This window comes from Siniperca chuatsi, linkage group LG11 (genome assembly GCF_020085105.1).
Source record: "Siniperca chuatsi isolate FFG_IHB_CAS linkage group LG11, ASM2008510v1, whole genome shotgun sequence".
Classification (NCBI taxonomy): domain Eukaryota; kingdom Metazoa; phylum Chordata; class Actinopteri; order Centrarchiformes; family Sinipercidae; genus Siniperca; species Siniperca chuatsi.
The window spans coordinates 10,780,962-10,801,406 of NC_058052.1; the positions used below are offsets into that span (position 1 = coordinate 10,780,962).

Genomic DNA, 20,445 nt, shown 5'->3' on the forward strand with positions numbered 1-20,445 from the left:
ATAAATAAATACAAACAGAAATAGTCTTTGCATTGTTCAGTCTTCAAAGATCCTATTTCTTTTTTTCTTTTTTTTAATCTTTTTCTGCTTGACCAGTATATTGCAGCACATTTACTCTATATATACTCTTATTTTTGCATTAGTGCACCTGAATGACAGGTTGCCAGCCTTGTTGAAAGACTGAATCCAGCTGGCACGTTTAACAAGCAGATGAGTCAGCTAGATCAGCCAATAAAATTACTGAGGATCTTTGAGCAATTAGCGCTTGAAAATTGCCAGTCATGTGACTTCTTCAGTGTCCATTTTTTTATGACCTTGTTAGCTTCAATTTAGTGGTCAAAATATTATAAAATAAATAAAAGATGTACAATATACTCATAGAATGAAGCTGCTGCAAGATAGCCTCCAAAATGTTTAAAAACTGCGAAAACCCACAGTACACGTTATGGCTTATCATAGCCCCTATGTGAACTTTCTGTTAGTGCCTTGGTTCCATATCACATTGGGAAAATGCACTTGGATGATGTATGCAACATCAGGTGAACACATTTAGCTGCTTAAATCTTATTAATTCAGTGCTGTAACAAAAACACTATAGAAAAATAAAAGCAGTGTTTTGTTATATGGCAGGAGCGACTTTGTTAACATAAATGAGAAGCATGCTTGCAGTCCCAGAGCTTTGAGTTCAGCCTGTACATTTAGCAATTCATGCTTGCGAGATGTTAAGAAGCAATTGTGATGCAAATAAGTGTGGCTGATGATCATGGACAGTCTTGTTTGCACAGTGGATAATATAAAAATGCCAAGCCTACAGCCAGCACTACATCTGCTCTGTGTTAAGTAGCTTTCATTGTCACCAGAGCGATACCTCCTCATATCCACATCGCTGTCAGACTCATGTTACTTTTTCGAAAAGCCATCAGGATTCGTCTCTGTCAACTGCCTGTCCCTCAGTCCATTAAAGATGATTGATAGAGCTAGAAAATCTTCCGCCCAGCTGTTGTCGTTGACTCATCCCTGAGAAATTGAAAGGAGCTTAGAAAAGAACCATCTCTCATCAAAAGACCTTTTGTCTGTGTTGCAAAGCAAAGTACATTTTTTGAAGATAGTGTATAACTAATCTTCATCCCTTTTTCACAGTTTTTTCCTTGCACTTTACGTGAATAATTATTATACTACAGATGAAGATAGTGATTAGTCACATTTTGTCTTTTATCAGGAATATAAATTCAGATTTTTTTTCTGTTCCTCTGTTTTCTTCATCAGTTCAGAATATGAAAAAAATGGTTGCAGGCTACCTTAACTCTCAATTGTTTAGCTTTGATGGATAAAGCCAGTCTGAGGGACTTGTTCTCTTCATTGGCCAAGTCTTTACAAAAAGAAACCAAAGAAAAGACACGTTTGTTTGTCCAACTGCTACTGTTCCTCCTCCTGGCTCTGTTATCCTCTAATGGCTTGTGAGGATTTTTACAGGACAACTTGAGGAGGATTTTATGATATTTCAGTGTGATTGATAACATGCTCTTGGAGGGATGTCAGGCTTTCAGAGACGGATAATGTTGATTTCTATCTCTCTGCCTCCTTGTGTAAGACATGCCATCAATCAAGTGTATCGCGGCCTTAACCCGGTAAAATTAAAACCTTAGGGGGGCGGGGGGCCCAGGGTCTCCGCAGAACCAGGGCGCACACATCAACAGGGAGCGCGACAGAATCAGAACACAGATCCACATCATAACAGGCTCACCACAGAGAACAGGACAGATATAAGATTCCCACCACAGGGCAGAAAATACAGTTAATGATCTGACTATATATTGCTGTTGACAGTCGAGAGGGATTACAGGAAGAACAGTCTCATTTTCACTGTGTGTGGAGGCGTTATTAGATCCTAGCCCAGCTAATTTCATTCCTAAGTTCGTCAATATTTACCAGCAACAGGCACAGCACACTATGGCAGACACAATCTCCCTACAGAGAGGAGATACAGAGCTAGGGAGATAATTTGAGAACATAGAGATTCAGTAACCAGAATCAAACTCATGATTGGTGAATTTTCAGCTTGTTCTTGGTCCTGTTCCTGTAAATGCTTGTTTGTTTCGACATGATAAAGCACACAAACTGCTAATTATTGTGTGCCTGCTTTTGTATGTTTTTTCTCAGGTAGGTCTTAACTCTAAGTATGTCTGTTTGTGTTTCAGTCGATGGCTGCATACACAAAGCGGCAGGATCCTGTCTGTATGATGAGTGCCATTCACTAAATGGCTGTGATACCGGCAAAGCCAAGATCACCTGCGGCTATGATCTCCCTGCAAGATGTGAGTATCAGTTAGTGAACATTAAGATTTAGTGGTAAACATTAGTGCCATGAAACATTGTACAATCCAGCATTAATCTGTATTGTTTTTATAAAATAGCCTCATTTACTCAAACCTAAGGCTCCTGAACCAGCTGGTGGACTGCACTGGCATTGCATCGATGCAGAAAATCACTGGTACTGACAAAAAATATTTTGTTTTTGCATAGCTGAGGATTTTGCAATTTGTGTGTGCACATGCATCATATATTGAACTGAGGTCATAGTTGACTATGAAGTTTGGACAAACATGATCGTATTGCAGATGAAACTCACACGCACACACACACACATGCCCACATATATACACACTTGAATACCAGCACTTAATGACTGGGGTCATTAGCGTCCAATCCAAAAACAGAGTGGGATGCTTTTAATGTCCAAAATAAAAACATTTTAATCTTAATTTATTAGTTTTGAAAACTAATTTGTAATAAATGGGAGTTGTTATTTGGAGGATAATTAATATGATCGGTGCTTGTTGTATGGCTGGATGGGAGTGTCATCTGCACACAAACAAAGACATTAAGGGAGCTATTAGTTGCTTAATTTGATTGATTTTTCACCCCTGATTTATTCTGTTAACGGATCACATAACTCTTACTGTCACGCCACAAATGATCAGAAGAGGGACTGCACTGTTTTCTTTGTTTTTTATCTCTATCATTGATATAATGTTTTGAAATCAAGTCTAAGAAAGTTTGTGTTGTGTGTGTATGTGTGTCACCTCCTCTCAGGATTGAACAACTTTTATGATAAAAATTTCCAAGCTAATTTCTTTTGATAATTGACAGTAATGCACGTGTCGCTTTTAAAGTTTGTCACAAGATTCTTTCCTTGCAAACTTGAAATGGAAAACACGATAGGATGGAAGAAATGTCACTTGGTGTAATTCGGTCGAGACAAACGTCCCAGCAGTCCTAACCTAACCCTGAAGGATTTCCATGAGACAGCCAAGAGAAGACATTGAGGCCCAGATGAAATTAGGTTGTGTTAATACGGTATGTCGTAAAGATGTCAAACAAATGGAGCAGATAAACTGTGAGTCAGTCTTGTGGACAGCCAGTTCAAGTGTCTGCACCAAAACAGGGTGCACCGTGACAATTTAATAACCTGCAATGTCACCTGGGAGCAATCGCACTGCCTCTGGGTACTGTTATTGTAATTATCTCTGGGCAAAACACCTTCTTTACAGGGAACAGTCAGTTCTTTTTTGAACGTGATGTTATTTCATATTAGAGCTATCTTTACTCATAGCTGCTATCATCTTCTTATCTTCCAACTCTGATCACTGTCATCATCAGCGTTGTCTCTCTCGTCTGCTCTTGGAAACTGACAGCCGCTTGACTTTTCTTTGTGAGCGCTCAGCTCTGACAAGAGATCTCACTCGTTTCCAAAGTCTTTCCACTGTTTGGATTTTGTTCTTTTTCCATTAATTTCCGTCTCTGATTTATTCGTTCCACCTACACACACATTATAAAGCTGCTACAAACAACAATCTATTCGGTTTATGAAATCTCAGATAATAGTCTGTCCACCCCCTCACCACTGAACAAACATGACAACACACAATTTTCACATTTTTGAATTTCCCTAAATTCTGGGATGTTACATGTAGGCGTAGCAAGAAAGGGTAAAAGCCTGCAGTGAAATGGCAGGGTATTTTAGATTAATTGAAAGTTAATATTATGTTAATGGCCTGCTGCTGTGGTTAAAGCTAAATGCATAAAATGATTAAAATTGACATAAAATTAATTTTGATATTTGTATAATCAAATGATTAACTTCAGCAAACAACCTCATGCCATTATTAGTAGATGGATTATCAGGATAATTGACAGAGGTGGCTATGAAACTATGCAAGTAGTGTTATATTTATAATAAGTGATAAACAGAAATTGAACATTTTGAGAGATAATCAGCCTAAGTGAGAGCTACATTGAGAGTTGTTTATGGAGTTAGTTTTCACCTCTCATTGTCTTGTCTGTCAAAAGAGTTAGACAACTGAAATATTATTATGGTCATAGTGGGTGTTTGGAAAGTAAAGCTTTTGGCGATGTTGTTTTGCACTTTCACAGATTAATTTCTGTAGTCTGTCAGATGTCAAATGCAAATACTTTTAAATTGTTAAACAATACTATCAGACACTGTGTCAGGATTTAATTGGTGAGACAAAAAACATGTGGACCAGCTTTGTCTTATCCAAGACATGTTATCACTAATTTTCCACCCTACAAAAGTGAACACACACACTTAGATTTTTTGTGATTATTAGTATTATTGTTACAACTTTAACTTCATATATACTGTACATATTTACATTTTCAACAGAATAGAAGATTTTCTTCTTTTTTTTTTACATGTATCTACAAAATTTAGTGCATGTGTGTCTGCAGGCCTTTATGTACACATGTAGACTCACATTTTCATTGCATGCAAAATTGCTTCAGCTGACACATATCTGCAGATGGTAACATGTCTGCTCTTCCAAGAGTGAGAAGAACACAGACAGATGAACCATTTATCGTTTACATCTTGGCAAAGCCCAGTATTTCCAACCTGGGCATTCTCTTCCCAGTTTTGCCTGAACATTAGGCTGCTTTTCACAATTTTCTATAAACACATAAATCTCTCAGAGGATTGCAGTCTTCTTTGGGGAACCCCTCTCTGAAATCCATTCCACTGCATATAATTGGAAATAAGTAAATCTAAACCCTGAATAATGCAGAACAAACTGTAAATCACTTTGCTTTTAATTAAATTTTTGGGGATTTAGGCTTGGCTTCGTACTGAACCCCCAGCAGTCATCTCATGACTTTGCCAACAACGCATGGAAATAAGCCATCCATCATACTATGAATTTAGCCATTTCTCTTGATCTCACAGCATTTTGGAGTCTCAAGTGTTATTTTAAGATATCACCCTCAGTGTATTGTATTTCATTCAACAAAGGATTACGCTGGTCAATTTTGTTATTTTTGTAGGAAATGGAGAAATTGCAATTCAAACATAATACTCAAAATAACTGGTAAAGCAATAAAATGCTTCCTTGTGTCCAGGAAAGCTACTTACTGCCCACAGGGAGAAGAGCAGTTGATCTGAAATCAGAGTTGTCCTTGTTTCGAGATTTGATGTGCTGAGGCAATGGAAAATGACCGGCTAACACACCCCAGCTCAACCCTTTTTTTTTTTTTTCTCAAGACAAGAAAATTGCTCACCATTACATCCCACTAAGCAGTTTAGGCTGTGAATCCCAGTGGCAAATGAGCCTTTCCTTTAAGAGGGCCAAGCACATGTGGGACTGATTATTATGGGGCTGGCCCAGGATTATTAATCAATGACAGTAATTACCCACCTACCATAGCGGAAAGACTGTGTGTTGCATCAATATGACAAGGAAATTGTCTATTTGCCTTCATGTTAGACAAGTTACTCATCTGTTCATAGATGTCAAGTGTAACAAGCCAAATCGCAGATTTATGACCGGAGGATGTGTTGCAACATTATCCATGATTGTTCCATTATTGGCAAGTTTAAGTATGCACTATGCCTAAAAAGTGACCAAACTATAAGTTTAGATGAGCTTTGCCCACCAAACATACACAGTGAGTGGAAATCACACCAAATAGTAAAGAAGGCTATAGACTGGGCCACAAAGATAAGTTCGATCCACTAAAGCTATCAACAAGATCGTTTGATAGATTTGAAATGTAATAGAAATTTTGCAGATTGTAATCATTTTGGTATTCAGAATTGCTACCATTGTTTTGCTACCAGCCAAACTTAGCCATATGTATTACAGTTTATTTTTCATCTAAGGGTGAGCAGTATGTCCTCCAAATTTCAGAGGCTGTCTACAGTACATATGCTTGTCTCTTAAAAACAGTTTATACAGTGTTTTTATTTGTGGCATTATATGTTTTTTGTTTTCAGGCCAGGCCTTAAGAGGGGGAAGTGGGCTCAAAGGATGTTCATAGTGTGATATCATTCAGATCTTTTACTGAAAAGAAAGGAAAATAGACTCAAAATAACCCCTTTGGAGGTATTTTTCACATAATCATCCTGAATATCAACATAGATTTGATGGATAATATACTTTGGTATTTATTGGATGATACTAAACACAGCTCTGATATTACACACTACATTTTTCTTTATTTTACCTTTTAATCAAAAAGCTCCATTAAATACCTCATAATTTCTGAAGATTGACTGCAACTTACATCTGCTGCAAACCAAAGTGGTTAAAGCAGTTAAACAGACAGAAGAAAAATAACAATACCCTAATAACTCTATCTCTTCTCCTATAAATAAAATATGTCACTGAACAATAATGATCTGCATTGATATTCTCATTGATCTTGTTCACTGTACATATAAAACCCCCTATTTACTGTGTGTGACAAGGTGTTATTGGAATTTAAATGTGTGACACATCTGAGGATGATCTGCAGTGACTGAACTCTACAATAGAGTTGTCTGAATCTAATCCTTATTATGCTGGTCCACAGGTTCACACTAATAACGTTTAGCAAAGACCTCGCGGGTTAATATGCACTTGCACATTTCAGCCCTAGCTGTCACAGTAGACCTAGAAGGTATTTAGAGTTCAAACTAGAGGTCTGCTTGAGAAAGTTAATGTCCCAAAGGAACTTTTAGATAGACGTCTGGTGTTTTCACTCTCCAGTTTCATCTGAAATATTTTGCCCAGCTTTGTTTTCCTCCCTAGGGCTACGTTAGATTGACAGTTCAAAACGTTTGTACTGTTTATTGTTTTGCTTCTCTCCCCCTACCCATTATTCTCTGAGCTCTAAGTATATGCTTTAAATAATGAATCATATTTGAATACAAGAAAGGAGAGATAACATTTTGTTTTATCATGTTGCTGTCAACAGTGGCCTCTTTCTATTTTAATCTTTGTTAATTATACGTGAAAAATAGTTTCTTGAGCTTCAACCATACACTTATGTGGAAGAATCAGCTCTACTTTTACAGGTACGGAACCATTTCTACAGCATGTACTGTATGAATACTGTATTATTTTTCTCTAAAATGAGTTTAATCTCATTGAACAGAGAAATAGTTTGGTCTGCTATTTGGCTAACTGGTCCCTACAGACAAATAGTGCTCATTGGGATTCATATGGAACTGCTTTTCACTCTGACTTATCAGTTGTAAGGTTATAGATTTCAGCCTTTGGAGTATTGCCTCCACCCAGCACACTCTGATAGTGTAGAGACACAACCTTATCCATGCAGCATCGAGACACTGGCAGACCTTTGATTACTTTCTAATCTAAAACAGGATTCTAACTGTTTTGAGCACACTCAGCCTGCTCTCTGTCTCTACAATGACCGGGCACTTCTCCGCACTTCTCCGATGTACACTCAAGCTTCGGTAGGAAATCATACAGCTCTGACATTTATTTATTTTTTTGCTTGCTGCTGCCACACACGCCTGCTGGCCTCCTTTTTCCAGTGAATACACTGTCTATAACAACTAATACAACCAGGGGTGTGTTCCCTTTAATAACATGAAGTCTCTGCTTAACCTTATGCACGAGACATTGTGAATCAGCACCATTGTAGTTTGCAGCAATGCAGTTCCAATGAGAGGTCCCTAAACTCATATTGTGTCATCACATAGATAGACAGACTACATTTATAGATTGATAGATAAATAGTTGTTTCTTGCCATCTCTATAACCCTCCCTGTTATTATCCATATTTTAGATTGTCTAATTAACTCCTTACAACCTATATACTGAGTGCATATTATATATATTTTAAGTGACAGTGTATGTGTCATTGTTATAAACTGAAACCTTTTCTTGAGATATTTTGCATAAGCTGCTAAAACAGTGATCTGCTTATGAATACAACATTTGCAGGCCTTACTAAGCTTAAATTAAGGTCATCAGTGTAATTACAGTATCATGAGGCTTTATGTCATTAGATTTCCTAGGACATTTCCTAGGATATGATTCCTGAGACATCATCACATCATGACTCTTTAACCTAATAACTCTTGAACTAAATGAACAGGGCAAGTCATTTATTTTGCTATTCCTATTCCTGATTTTCCTATTTATGAATTCTTGCCACAATGAAAGATAGTAGCTAATCAGCCTGACCACAAAGCTGAATAGCTCAGTAGTACAAATTTTATAAGCATGACAGCTATACACATGCACCAAACAGCCAGAGCCCCAGAGCTGTTGTTGCAGCAAACTTTGTGGTAGCAGCTTTGAATGTTTGTTTCAGCATTAGATTTACAGAAACATTATTTTTGGTTACGAGCTTCAGTGGAACTCACAGGACCATAGTTAGACAGAACACCTTTGGGAGACACACCCCAGTTCAGTTCACCTCCTTCTTTATCTACTGCTCCCTTTCAGTACAAAATGGGAGTCTCTGGTGTTTACTGTAACTGCACCTGTGCTAATAATACTAATCATCAGCCTGTGATAAATTTTTCTACCTGATAGCATGAGGAATCTTTCCCATGCCCTATTTAATCTGAGAGACCAGGCCGTCTGTTCCGTCTCTCTCCACTCAGCAAACACAGATAAATCATGGCAAAGTACCCACTATTAGTAAGTGACAAAGGGCCCATTCTGATTAAATTACCCCCTAGAACATTATCATTCTGCCGAGCTTGTTTATCGAAGCAGTCTCTGTCCCATCACATACAGCAGGCCTGACACTTTCAGAGGGCCATCGGACAGCCCATAATTTGTTAATTTGGGTACAACTTGTTTACAAGGAAGGATTTGGTCTTATTGAGGAGCAGCTTTGACCAAGATGTTTTCACTGTTTTGCTTCAAGTATGGACTTCATTGTGTTAATGCATTGTAATGTGTCCTGCACCATTAGCAATAGATATGTAATCAAAGAGTTAAAAATAATTCCAGTATGTGGAGGTCAGTTGAATTTCTTCTGCCTGTGACTGTTTATTCTCATGCTTCTCACTTCACTATTTTAGGAACTATCAAAAAAATTGGCCACCATACATTTTTTACTTTATCCACAGGGTTTTTAAAGGGTACCATAATCCCAGGGGTTCATTGAATTTTCTCAGGCCACACACACGGACTGTAATTCTTCAAAGTTGAAATATGAAAATAACACATTTTATGAGATTTTCATGCAACAGCAGTGCACTGTTAACATTGTTGCTTTGCTTTTCACAAATGAAATGGCTAACGTGGCAGACGGCTGCACAGACTGTACCTTATCTCTACATATAGACGCAATGTGACTGTTTCAAGGTGTTTTTTTTTCTCATTTTGGATTCAAGGCTAGAGTGAAAGAAATCCTTTGTTGTAGTAGATAAATTAGTGGGGCTTAACTCAACCCTGGTGGCCATCACATTCCCAACCAGACACAGTGCTAAGTCAACATCTTCTCTACTGCTCACTGTTAGCACTCACATCATAAATGTCACTTCATCACTTCATGCACTCTCCAATTACCAGACGGGTCTACTTCGGACTTTCTCAGAAAGTTTTGATTGTTTTAGTGTTTTTGTCTGGTACCTCAGTCTCTCAGTCTGTCTGTCAGTTATTATGATATCATGTAGTACTAGTTTTAATTATAAAAGTTGTACTTTTAGTTTGTAATAATAGCAGAAGTACCATTTTTAATGATAATCTTTCATCTTTATTATTAAAATTGCACATCAAATGAAGAATTTAAACAAGGAAAGGTGAGCCACATTTCTCAAAATATACTTTTTTAGAAAAGTAATAAAGCTTTGATTCATGAAAGATAATGGTCAGACCTTGCTGTTAGGATGAAATTTTAAGCTGTTTGTGATTATAATCTCCAAAATTCCAAGATGAATTAATGATTGAATCAATTGAGTATGAAAAGGAAGATCGGATATCAAGGAGTGGCCAGATGTTTTTGAGCATTATTTATGAGAGAAAAAGTGCCTCTGCTTCTGCAGACTAATCAATTCGCTCTCTGGCTTCTCATTGGCTGTAATGGGTGCACTCTCAAGGAACAGAAAAAAAACTAATTTCACTGCTCGTCTGCAAAGACCCAAGTAGTCCTCTATGTCCCTCTCTTTTCAGATATTTGTGTTTCCTTTGTTGGCTGGCCTGTCAGTCTTCCAGGCCTCTTGAGGACTGGAGTAATTTGGTAATTTTGCCTAAACGGTGATACTGTAATTATGTGGCATCAGCTGCCTAGCTGTCAGTGAGACGGCCAACGGTCATTCATCACCAGGAAACTAGAGGGTGGGGGATGGCATCTTGACTGATCGGGTAAACACTAGCAGAAAGAAAGTGTGGTGGTCTTACCCAAAAAAATGGCTGAAAATAGGAGGTGAGAGGCCTTTGGAGTAATGGGGTGCAGGCACAGCTACAGCCTGTGTGGCAGGTTGGTGGTGGTGGTGGTGTGTGTGTGTGGGGGGGCAGCAAGGCATGCCTGAGCCCCAGAAAGAGAGTGATGCATCAGAAGGGCTTGTGGGTGGCAAATAAAGTGGAACCACTGGAAGGTCAGATTTGAAGTGGAATGTGGCAGCACCTCTAATGCAGTCCTGCCTTTCCATCTGTCCATGAGTAAGCCTGGCCTAATGAAGGCTGTCATTATAAAGGGCTCATCACCCAGTGGTGGCACTTTTACAGAACCATCACTACTAAAGTGCTGTGGCTGCCAAAGTCTATTACATTTTTGAAATTTTGATTTAATGTTAAATAGCATTTTTTTTATGACACAGTAACAGGACACATTGCAGTTACACCATGGTTGGGGATCACAAAATCTTTACAAAAAAAAAAAAAAAAATTATATATCCAGCTATTTTACCTATATTTATGTGTAGATCAGATTAAAGGCCACTTCACTAATTTTTTATCTGATTTTCAACTTTATTTTTCCCTAATCCTACAACTGATAATGCAGTCATAGTCCAATAAGAAGCACGGAAAACAGATTTTTGTCATGTAGATAGAAAATCTAGTAGAAACACAAGAACAACAGGGAGAGTAGAGAAACAGCATGGAAACAATAACGTAGTTATTCCATACTTGGCTGGAGTGTCTGATAAACTAAGGAGGATAATTTCCCTTGTTTTGAATTCTAACTTTAGTCTCCCGTGTTTTAAAGTTTCACAGTTTTATTTTTGGAAAGAGAATGACTGACATGGGTCTTTCTTCCTACTGCCCATGCTTGCATCATCAGGTGAAGGATTTTGGGAACATCAGGGGTTCTGAAAATAGCCTTTATAGGAATAGCAGAGTTTTGACAAGCGCAATGCTTTTTGTAGGCATGTCAGTCTTTGACAACTAGGTGGAGATGAGGCTGAAAATTTTTACCAAAGTAAAATTTTCGTTTGTGTTAAAAAACTGCATTTGAGAACTGGAAAAAAAGAGGAAACATTGGGTACATCCATTATTACAAGTGAAAAAGCAGAGCGGAGAGTTGAAAATGAATGGCTTTCTATGCGTTACCTTGAACGAAGTTGTAGGCTACTCACAATCACAAGCCTTGGCTCATAGAGATAGATGGGCTCGAATTTTTAAGTTGATATGCGATTTATTTGCACCAATTATTCGCATTTGGTCTGAAAAGGCCTTAAGGTAGAATCTTCATATAGGTACCAAAACTCAAACTGCAATTTTATTTTATTTTTTTGGGGTTTTAATCTAACTCTAGTAATTTTGGTAACACTTTATATTAATGTACACATTCACCATTAACTAGTTGCTTATTAGCATGCATAATAGTAGTATATTGGCTCTTTATTAGTCATTATAAAGCACTTATCCTGCATGACCATATTCTACAACTACTAGGCCATTCATCATTGTAATTCATGTACAACAACTTCCTTACTTCCTTCCTTCCTTACTATCAGTAAGCAGTAATAAGGAGGTTATTGAGGGAAAACTCTTAGTTAATGGCCTAGTAGTTGTAGAATATGCAGAATGAGGTATTAATAAGTGCTTAATAATGAATACTAAAGAGCCAACATGCAATTAATATGCATGCTAATAAGCAACTAGTTAATGGGGAATATGTGTACCCTAATATAAAGTGTTACCAAATAGTGTGTGACCTTAAAGAGATATTTCAGTTTTATTTGACATTTTTGCCACTATTTATAGCCTCATTCCTAAGCAATTTGATCTTAAATTCAATCAATAGTCTTTCACAAATGGCTGCTGAATAAGGAAGCATGATGTGACGTTACACCAGACGTCGACGTTCAAATGAATGTGGTTGCACAGTATATTAGGTATAGATGTAAGCAGAGAGAGGCTATACAGTGCCTAAACAAAGGAATTGTTTTTCTTGTTAGGTGGGGAGCTTTTTTTGTTATTTTGTTTTGTGGAACACTTTCTCTGATCCCTTTTAATATCTGGCTGTCTTTATTCAAATTTAATTATATGCTCTATTTTAGAGATTGACAGTCTTGCTACAACAACAGATTTGTGGTGTTAAACAGGGCTTCAGGCTTCCTGACACTGTGACTAAGACCAATACAGAACACTGCCACTCATTCCTCAGGGATAATAGTGCACAGTTTATGGGTAACACTAGCATGTCTCCACTGTTGACAGTGTTGTTGTCTCGGGGAAAAAAAGCGAAGTTTTAATCTGATGGCTTTGTTTACCTCTCATCCAAGACTAAGGATAAAAACTAATTAGGAACAGGGAGTAACAGACTCCTGTAGTGCCATTTTCACAGCTAATTATGCATGAATACAGCCTGCCTAAATAGTTGCTCCCTAGTCTTTGATGTTCTTTTCACTAAATTGCTATGGTTACTTCCGCTCATTAGGCTTTTAAGATTGTAAACGTTGACAGGTTTGGTCTTCTTTTTCTTTCACTTCACATCCCAGAATCCCGTTGCTGACAATATGAAGGGATGGAGACATTGGTAGTAAAGTATATGCTACTTCATTCTTAAATATAGTTATGTGACCTGTGCATATATCCCAGGTTGCCATTCTTGGGTTTAATGCTGTTGATTTAGACCTGCGCTCCAGCCCTTAAAAACCATTAACCTTCCCATAAAAGTGCATATGGCTCTCTATAAACCCTAATGGGGAATGGGACCAAAGCCTGTGTGTGCTTTCAGGGGCACCACTTTTGAGAAATACGGAAATGAGACTCTATAAAAAAGCAAATAAAACTTCTTTTTGATAACATTATGGTGATGGGGGGTTTCCTAGATTTGCGAGTAGCTTAGTTTAAGTGCTGTCCCAATCAATATGTTGCCAGGAAATTAAAGTTTGTATACCTGTGTGTTGATTTTATGGCCCTAGGCTGTTGGAATTTCTAACCTGTAATTTATTTCTTTTTTCCCTGACCCTATTATTGTTCACCCCACACTGAATAAAACAAAGTTTTACATCTGTACAGCTTCATGTCTTAAGGCAGTTTGGTTTTCAGAGTAATTAAGTAATTCCCCTTTACGATAATTTAGCGATGCATCTAAACAACAAAACACAGCATGGGGAAACTAATCAAACATGATGAGGAGGTTTTACTGTAGCACTGTATATTGTAAATGTGTAATATCATACTTAAGTATTGGTTAAGTATTTAAAATAAATTTGTTTTGATATCTAGCAATATTAAGTGATCTTCAGAAAGACTTTATGTAGGCTGGCAGGCACACTTAACAACAATCAAGGGAAAATGGAGAAAATAGAAATTTTTTGAAATTGCTTCTATGCTTACAGCAATTAAACATGTAATTGTTTCTTTATGTAATCACATATATCAAATATTTATTTTGCGATGACTTTAAAGTGACTATTGACCACAGTAAACCAGGACATGTTTGCTTATATATTTTTTGACATATGTTTGCCTGAGGTGCTAATGCTGCCTCTGTTTCCAACGGTTGTTTTAAAGGCATTGCAAGGTGAGAAATGGCTCTGTGGCAAGTAGTTTTATGGTGATCACCTTGAGTCGTTGCTCTGGCCAGGAGACCAGTGAGTGTAATGGATCTGCTGGGAGCCCTCAGTATGGATTTATGAAAGTGCAGGGCTGGAGGGAAGGATCAGTCACCTGCCTCTGTTTTCCACAGACCAAGAGACACCAATGAATAACGTCAGAGAGCTAATCCAAGGCGACAAGGTTTTGACAAACAATACACAGGGACTGTTTCTGGCAGTTGTTACTGATCCACAAAGTTTACTTATCCAGCACTTCTAGGAACTTTTAAAAGTCCAAACCACAAGATACTGAATTTTTAATTGGGAACAAGCGACTGCTACTGCAGCACTGCCTGAGACATGATCTCTCCATCGATGTTTGTAATCTGCTTTCCAAATAATTGAGCTCACAGGCACACATACACACACTATTCAGCATGTTATGCAGCACATGGCTGTGCACCGTAGGGGACCAGGACATGTCGGTAAAGGTCCCTCCATGTGCGTGGTGGTTAGGTTGGCAGGGCAAGCAGGGGAGCGTCCGGATCAAGTTTCCCCCTCCTGCTGTCTAATTATTGACCCATCTGGTATTGTCTTTTCAATTGTTTCAATTATGATGGCACTGGTGTTGCTCAGCACCCTGGCGTCAAGGCATGCATAATTCATGTGCAACACCCTGGACTCCACTCAGAGCTGTGGGTTTGAGCTGAATGTCAATACCGCCTCGTGCCCCCAGTGGAGCAGAGGGTTGTCTGTATTGACAACAAGGCAGATAAGGAGAGCAAAAGCAAGTGCTGCCAAAGACAGTGGATAGTGATGCTATCATGGAGCGTATAGGTGAAAAGAATTTCTTCTTGTGTGTGTGTGTGTGTGTCATTGAGACGTAAGCTGTCCTCACAGCTTGTGTTTACTGTCGCCTGATATGTGACCTCATTATTGTCACCCCCAGACCTTAGAATCAATAGTGTTCAATTACTCATGAACCACGACACAGCACTGTTTACTAGGAAATCAGAGCCAACCAAGGGTTAACTCTCTCATCAGGGATTTGACTTCAGCGCCCAAACCACCACTTCCATCATGATACTGTACAGAGGCTGAGAAAAGGTAAAAGTCAATCAAGAGGAAAAAGTTCAGGGAGTGTGGCTGTTCATTGGTGTGAAGATGAAAGAGAGAAGGGGTCACATTTTTGACACTACTGTAATGGTGGTGTTTCTAGGAAGGCAGTACATGACATCTGTAAAATGTGTCATTACTAGATGCCACTGGCATTGTTTACCCACAGATTGGAGCTGAGCAGATGATCAAAAGAACCTCATATTGTTCACAGTAGCAGGCTTGTCCACCACTGTATTCTGACATTTTCATGACACATGAAATGTAGGAAAAATTCATGAATGCAGTCTGTGTGTGTGCTCAAGAGTACCAACACCATCTCTATTGGTTTTAACATTATTTACCAGCTTAGAATTTTAAGGTCCAGTTGAATTTGAGGTTTCTTTGCATATCCATTTTTCATTTCCATTGTCATGGTCGTGAGAAACTCATTGATTCAGCACTTGTGGACCCATGTGACTCATTCAGTATTCATACAGTGACCTCTCACAACAACTCACCTTCAATTGCAGAGGTGCTCTCATTCACACTGGCCTACTGGCCTTCAGCTCTGTCTCTGGTCCCCTGCAGTCACACTGGATGTGCACAGAATAAGCTGTCAGAGCCGTAACAAGACAGAGATTTGACCCTGCTAAATGCATCTCTGAAGACCTCAGCCTGCAAGAGCTAAATGATTTAGGGGAAAACTCCACACTGGGAATATTAACCCCCGCACCTCATTCAAGGACATTTGTTTAAGTGAAAAAAGTCCATTTTCTAGTATGCTGACGTCAAGAGACATCAATATCAGTGATGTGAGGAATGCAAATTAATGTATTTCAGCTTATATTAAAAGGTTCCTGCTGTTATGAAAGCAACAGTTGTGAGATTTTTTAAAAAGTCAGGTTTTATTTTCTGTAACAGCAGATCCTAGTTGACACCAATTATATCATTAGTAAGGCTAATTAATTGCATTCATGCAATATGTTATTTTAAAATGGATAATGTGTAAATAATTTTTAATATCATCCATTGTTTTGCTGTTTGTCATGTTACCTGCCCATCTTGCCTATTGGGCCTTTGTGGCTATAGGCATGTTGGGGACCTTATTGCCCTGTATTTAACCTCTCAGCTCTTACTCCCAACCTGTTGGCTTGTTGAGGCAGCACACAGCCTGAGAGGAAGTACTGCCTGAGAGGCTCAACTCTGGGAAAAAGTGTTCTGTGTAGTGTACTGTCCAAGAAACACTTTAGTTTGATAAGTGAGCGAACCCATCTACTTGCCGTGGCACTGTTGCAGCCTGCAACAGTGCCACGGCAAGTAGATGGGTTAGAAAGATAACATTTGTCATTGTCATTGTTACTTCAATGCTGCTGGACAGCTCACAGAACTAAGGTGTGTCTTTCTAGGCAGGTCTTTGTGCAGGTGACATTTGGCATGTTAAAGCTGAGAAGTGTAGTTATCCTGTGTTTGTGTTCATCTTAGCTAGTTAGACTCAGAAAGCCTCAAAAACTTTTAGTTGTTGCAATTTTCCACATTGCACATACTTCATAATAAAAAATCACTGGATGGAATCTTTTAACACCTGCCAACCCAAATGGAAGAATCCCTTTCTTCTCTTTTGACATTGGTCTGTGGGATGTCTTTGTCTTTTGATTTGTACTCACTGATGTATGGAAGATTTGATGTGGGCAAGAGCTGATAGGTTTGAATTTTTCAGAATTAAACTGACTGTTTATTCTCTGTCTCAAAAGGTTTGTCCAGTTGTGAATTTGAGGCAGCATGTTGTATGAATTGTAAGAAGGGAGGCATCTTTCCCTGTGTCTGAAAATGTCTCTGTGATATTTAGAATGTCTCCAGCCTGTATTTTCACAGATATGTGAAAGACACATACTTTAGTTGGTGTGACATTTTCTGCATGGACTGTGTGTACATGGATGAAAAGACAGGAAAACATCCTGCCTGTGATGGAAGCTTCTGAGTAGATCTTCCAGTGAAAACTCTAATAAGCTTTACCTCAGTAGTTACTCATGACAGTGAGGCTCAGACACACAACAGGAAGGCAGAAATAGCTAAAATATGGAGACAAGACAACCATTCCTCAAACCATTGTGCTCACTCCTGTGGAAACATTATTTTTCTGTTGATGTAGGACACAGAGCCAGGCTGTTGTCACCCTCTCCTGGCATGGCGACACACGCACAGCTGCACACCCCACCCCTCTGCTCATCCGCCTCCTGCTCCGGGCGCCATCGATCGGTAGCTGTCATGCTCTCAGGAGAAGTTGTATGGGCTTCTTCCCTGGCACAGCGCTGCCCTTCGTAGGTAGAGTCGCAGAGCAGCAGGGTGGCTAGGGGAATGGAGGTTGCAGTGGGTTGTTGAGGTGGGAAAGGGAGTGCGTTGGGGGGCGAGCAGCTGCTTTCCTATGGATCACTTCATTAATATCCTAGGGCAGAAATTTGAGGGGCCGCTGCAGACTAATTAGCCCTGTCTCACCCTCGCATCTCAGAGAGGTCACTCCTTTCCAGTTCCTGCAGAAGCAATCCAAAGCCAAGGAACCCCCCACCGCCAACCCATTCACCATCACTGTCAATCTTTTTTTTAAGAATACGGTACAGCAACAGAAAGTTCTACCCCACCATTGTCTGCTGCATTACAACTTGTTGAAAGATAAAAGTTTTTGATGCCTCTTGTTGGATGATGAAGCATCAAAAACTCATCAAACCGTACCATGTCATCGCGTACCTGTGTTTATCCATCGCTGTGCGTATGTTTGCGTAATGAGCGGTGTCTGTGACTTCCAGGGGGCAGCAGGGACAGTGTAGCACAATGGGAGCAGAGTGTGTTTGGTGCCAGGAGAGAAGGAGCCATCCCTCATTAGTATCATCTGCTTTCCCAGATGGCAGGGTCAGAGTAAGAGGGAAGCTTGATGAAAGGACTCGTCCTGCAGAGTGACACTCGTTCTGCCACGCAACACCCACTATGGCTCCCAAAGCCAAGTTCCCAGCTCTCACAGGTGATACTAGGGCTTTAGTGGGATTCACAGTCAGAGAGAAAGAGAGCTTCATGTTCTCAATCCTGCTGTACAGCAATGCACCCATGCTGCAACCTGATGAGTTTAACAGAGAGATACAGAGAAGAAGAGAAAAGTTAACTCAAGAAGGTGACATTTCAACTTGTAATTTGAAAAGCAAAAAAAAAAAAAAGTGTATGGGGAAAAAAAGGGATGCAATTACGTTGACACCTGCTATTCTCAAACACAACTTTACTTCTCACTGAAAATATTGCCCTCCAACATGCTCTAATGGTTTTTCAATGGCTCATTAGAGTGGACCCTGGGTCTAACAAAAAGCCAGGAAGCCTTGTGTCATGGCTCAACACTGTGAACGAAGGCGGAAGCTATCTCTGCCATGGCCTGCGAGGCAGCGGCAGCTTCTGCGAGACGGAAAGGATAATGAGTGCTTTCACATTTTACCTTGAAAACTCACCAAACAACCCTTATACCAATTAAACGCTTGTTTTTCACTGTAGTGGCCATTATCAAATCTGACCTTCCAATTATTTTTCTCATTTTCCTCCTTATTCTGTGCCTGGTCGGCCCTCAGAGGATGGACAAGGAATGGGTAATAGTTCTCCAAGCTGAGATCCAAAGACCCGAGACACTGCCACCATAGTGCTACTATCTCCCAGTCTTGTTTTCTTTATTTTCTCACTATTGTCAATTGAAAAAAACACACTTCACTTATCTTTTTACACACTCTATGCTGAAATATGTTGGATTGAGTGATTTATTTCTTCTCCTTCTTCTATAGTTGGTACACAAGAGCAATGATTTCAGAATCATCTAAATGTCCAGTGGCTTTGACCTAATCATGAAGTAGGTGACAGGCATCATTTGGCGAGGTTAGGGTTATTTTATTCAACATCATTAGTTTTAATGATGTGAATGACTGTTATACACTTTCAGAATGTGAAGCATATACAATTTGAAATGTCAATGACGTGATGAAACCTTCATAGAAGGCTTTGAATGTGATGATGTGTGGGTTGATATAAAATAACATTAATTTAAAATGAGAGGAATAATGATTAAATGCCATCACAGAATGAGATAATTGAACTAAATGATATTCAAAGATCAGCTGAATACAAAAAATCAGTGTTAGCCCTTGAAACAAAGCTGTGAGAATTCTATAGGAAATTACTATAAGGCAATAATGACCAGGTTGTCTTTCAAAAGCTGCAATTAAAACCAACCACAAAGACTTTTACAAAGCTAAACTAACCATCGCCTGTTTAATTCAGATGAGGCACAGGACTTTTAAACTGTTCTCTCACCCTACTCTGAAATAAAACGGTAAATTTGAACTTCGATGAACGCTTGACCCCTGGCTGTGTTTCTAATGCTTCAGAGGTCATCTCAAGTCCCGCTACAAGAGAAGACATTGTTTAATTCATCATCTCTGAAACGTTGTTTCTGTCAGACTGCAAGTAATGACTCCATTAGCATTTTCAGCAGAGCAGTGGATACAACCTGGGACCAAATGCATAAAACTGAGATTCCACAAAACGATACACAGTAATTATTAAGTCTATAAAACAGCATGTAAGATGATGTAAGATGGAAACAGTCCTTATAAACAACAACAAAAAAGTCATCATGGGGGTTGGAATAAATTGAATAAAACCAACTATCATGTGTAACATTGCAGACATTTAGATTAAACAGTATCGGTAATGTTTTGCTGAATAAACTATCAACATAGTTTAGTATTACTGAGCATTAATATCCATAAAACAGAATGACAAAGGACCTAAGTATTGTATGATACATTGTTACCTAGGATTCACAACCCACAAAGTACTAAGCATCATTTTAGGGTTCAAATCCTATCACATTTTTGCCTGTATATAACTCGATGAACACAAATTATGCATCACAGAAGTCCATATATAAAAGAGAATGTTTTATTTTTTTTTACCAACTAAACTTTCACTTAAAGCCTCATTTAAAATCATACAGGAGGTTTGTTGGTCTCAGTGACTTTGTGTAGTCCTACATCATGATTGATGCCTGTCATAGTTAGTTCTTTACAGAT

At 38.9% G+C, this 20,445-nt stretch overlaps 1 protein-coding gene across 5 annotated transcripts in view; it reads left to right on the plus strand.

Annotated features, from left to right (window-relative positions):
• The window catches only part of macrod2 (mono-ADP ribosylhydrolase 2), a 390,748-nt gene that overhangs the window by 157,720 nt on the left and 212,583 nt on the right, over positions 1–20,445 (plus strand). For all 5 annotated transcript variants that reach the window (XM_044213250.1, XM_044213245.1, XM_044213249.1 and 2 more), the window contains exon 5: positions 2,199–2,315. In XM_044213250.1, coding sequence (XP_044069185.1) covers positions 2,199–2,315 — 117 coding nt within the window. The remainder of the gene's footprint in view (positions 1–2,198; positions 2,316–20,445) is intronic.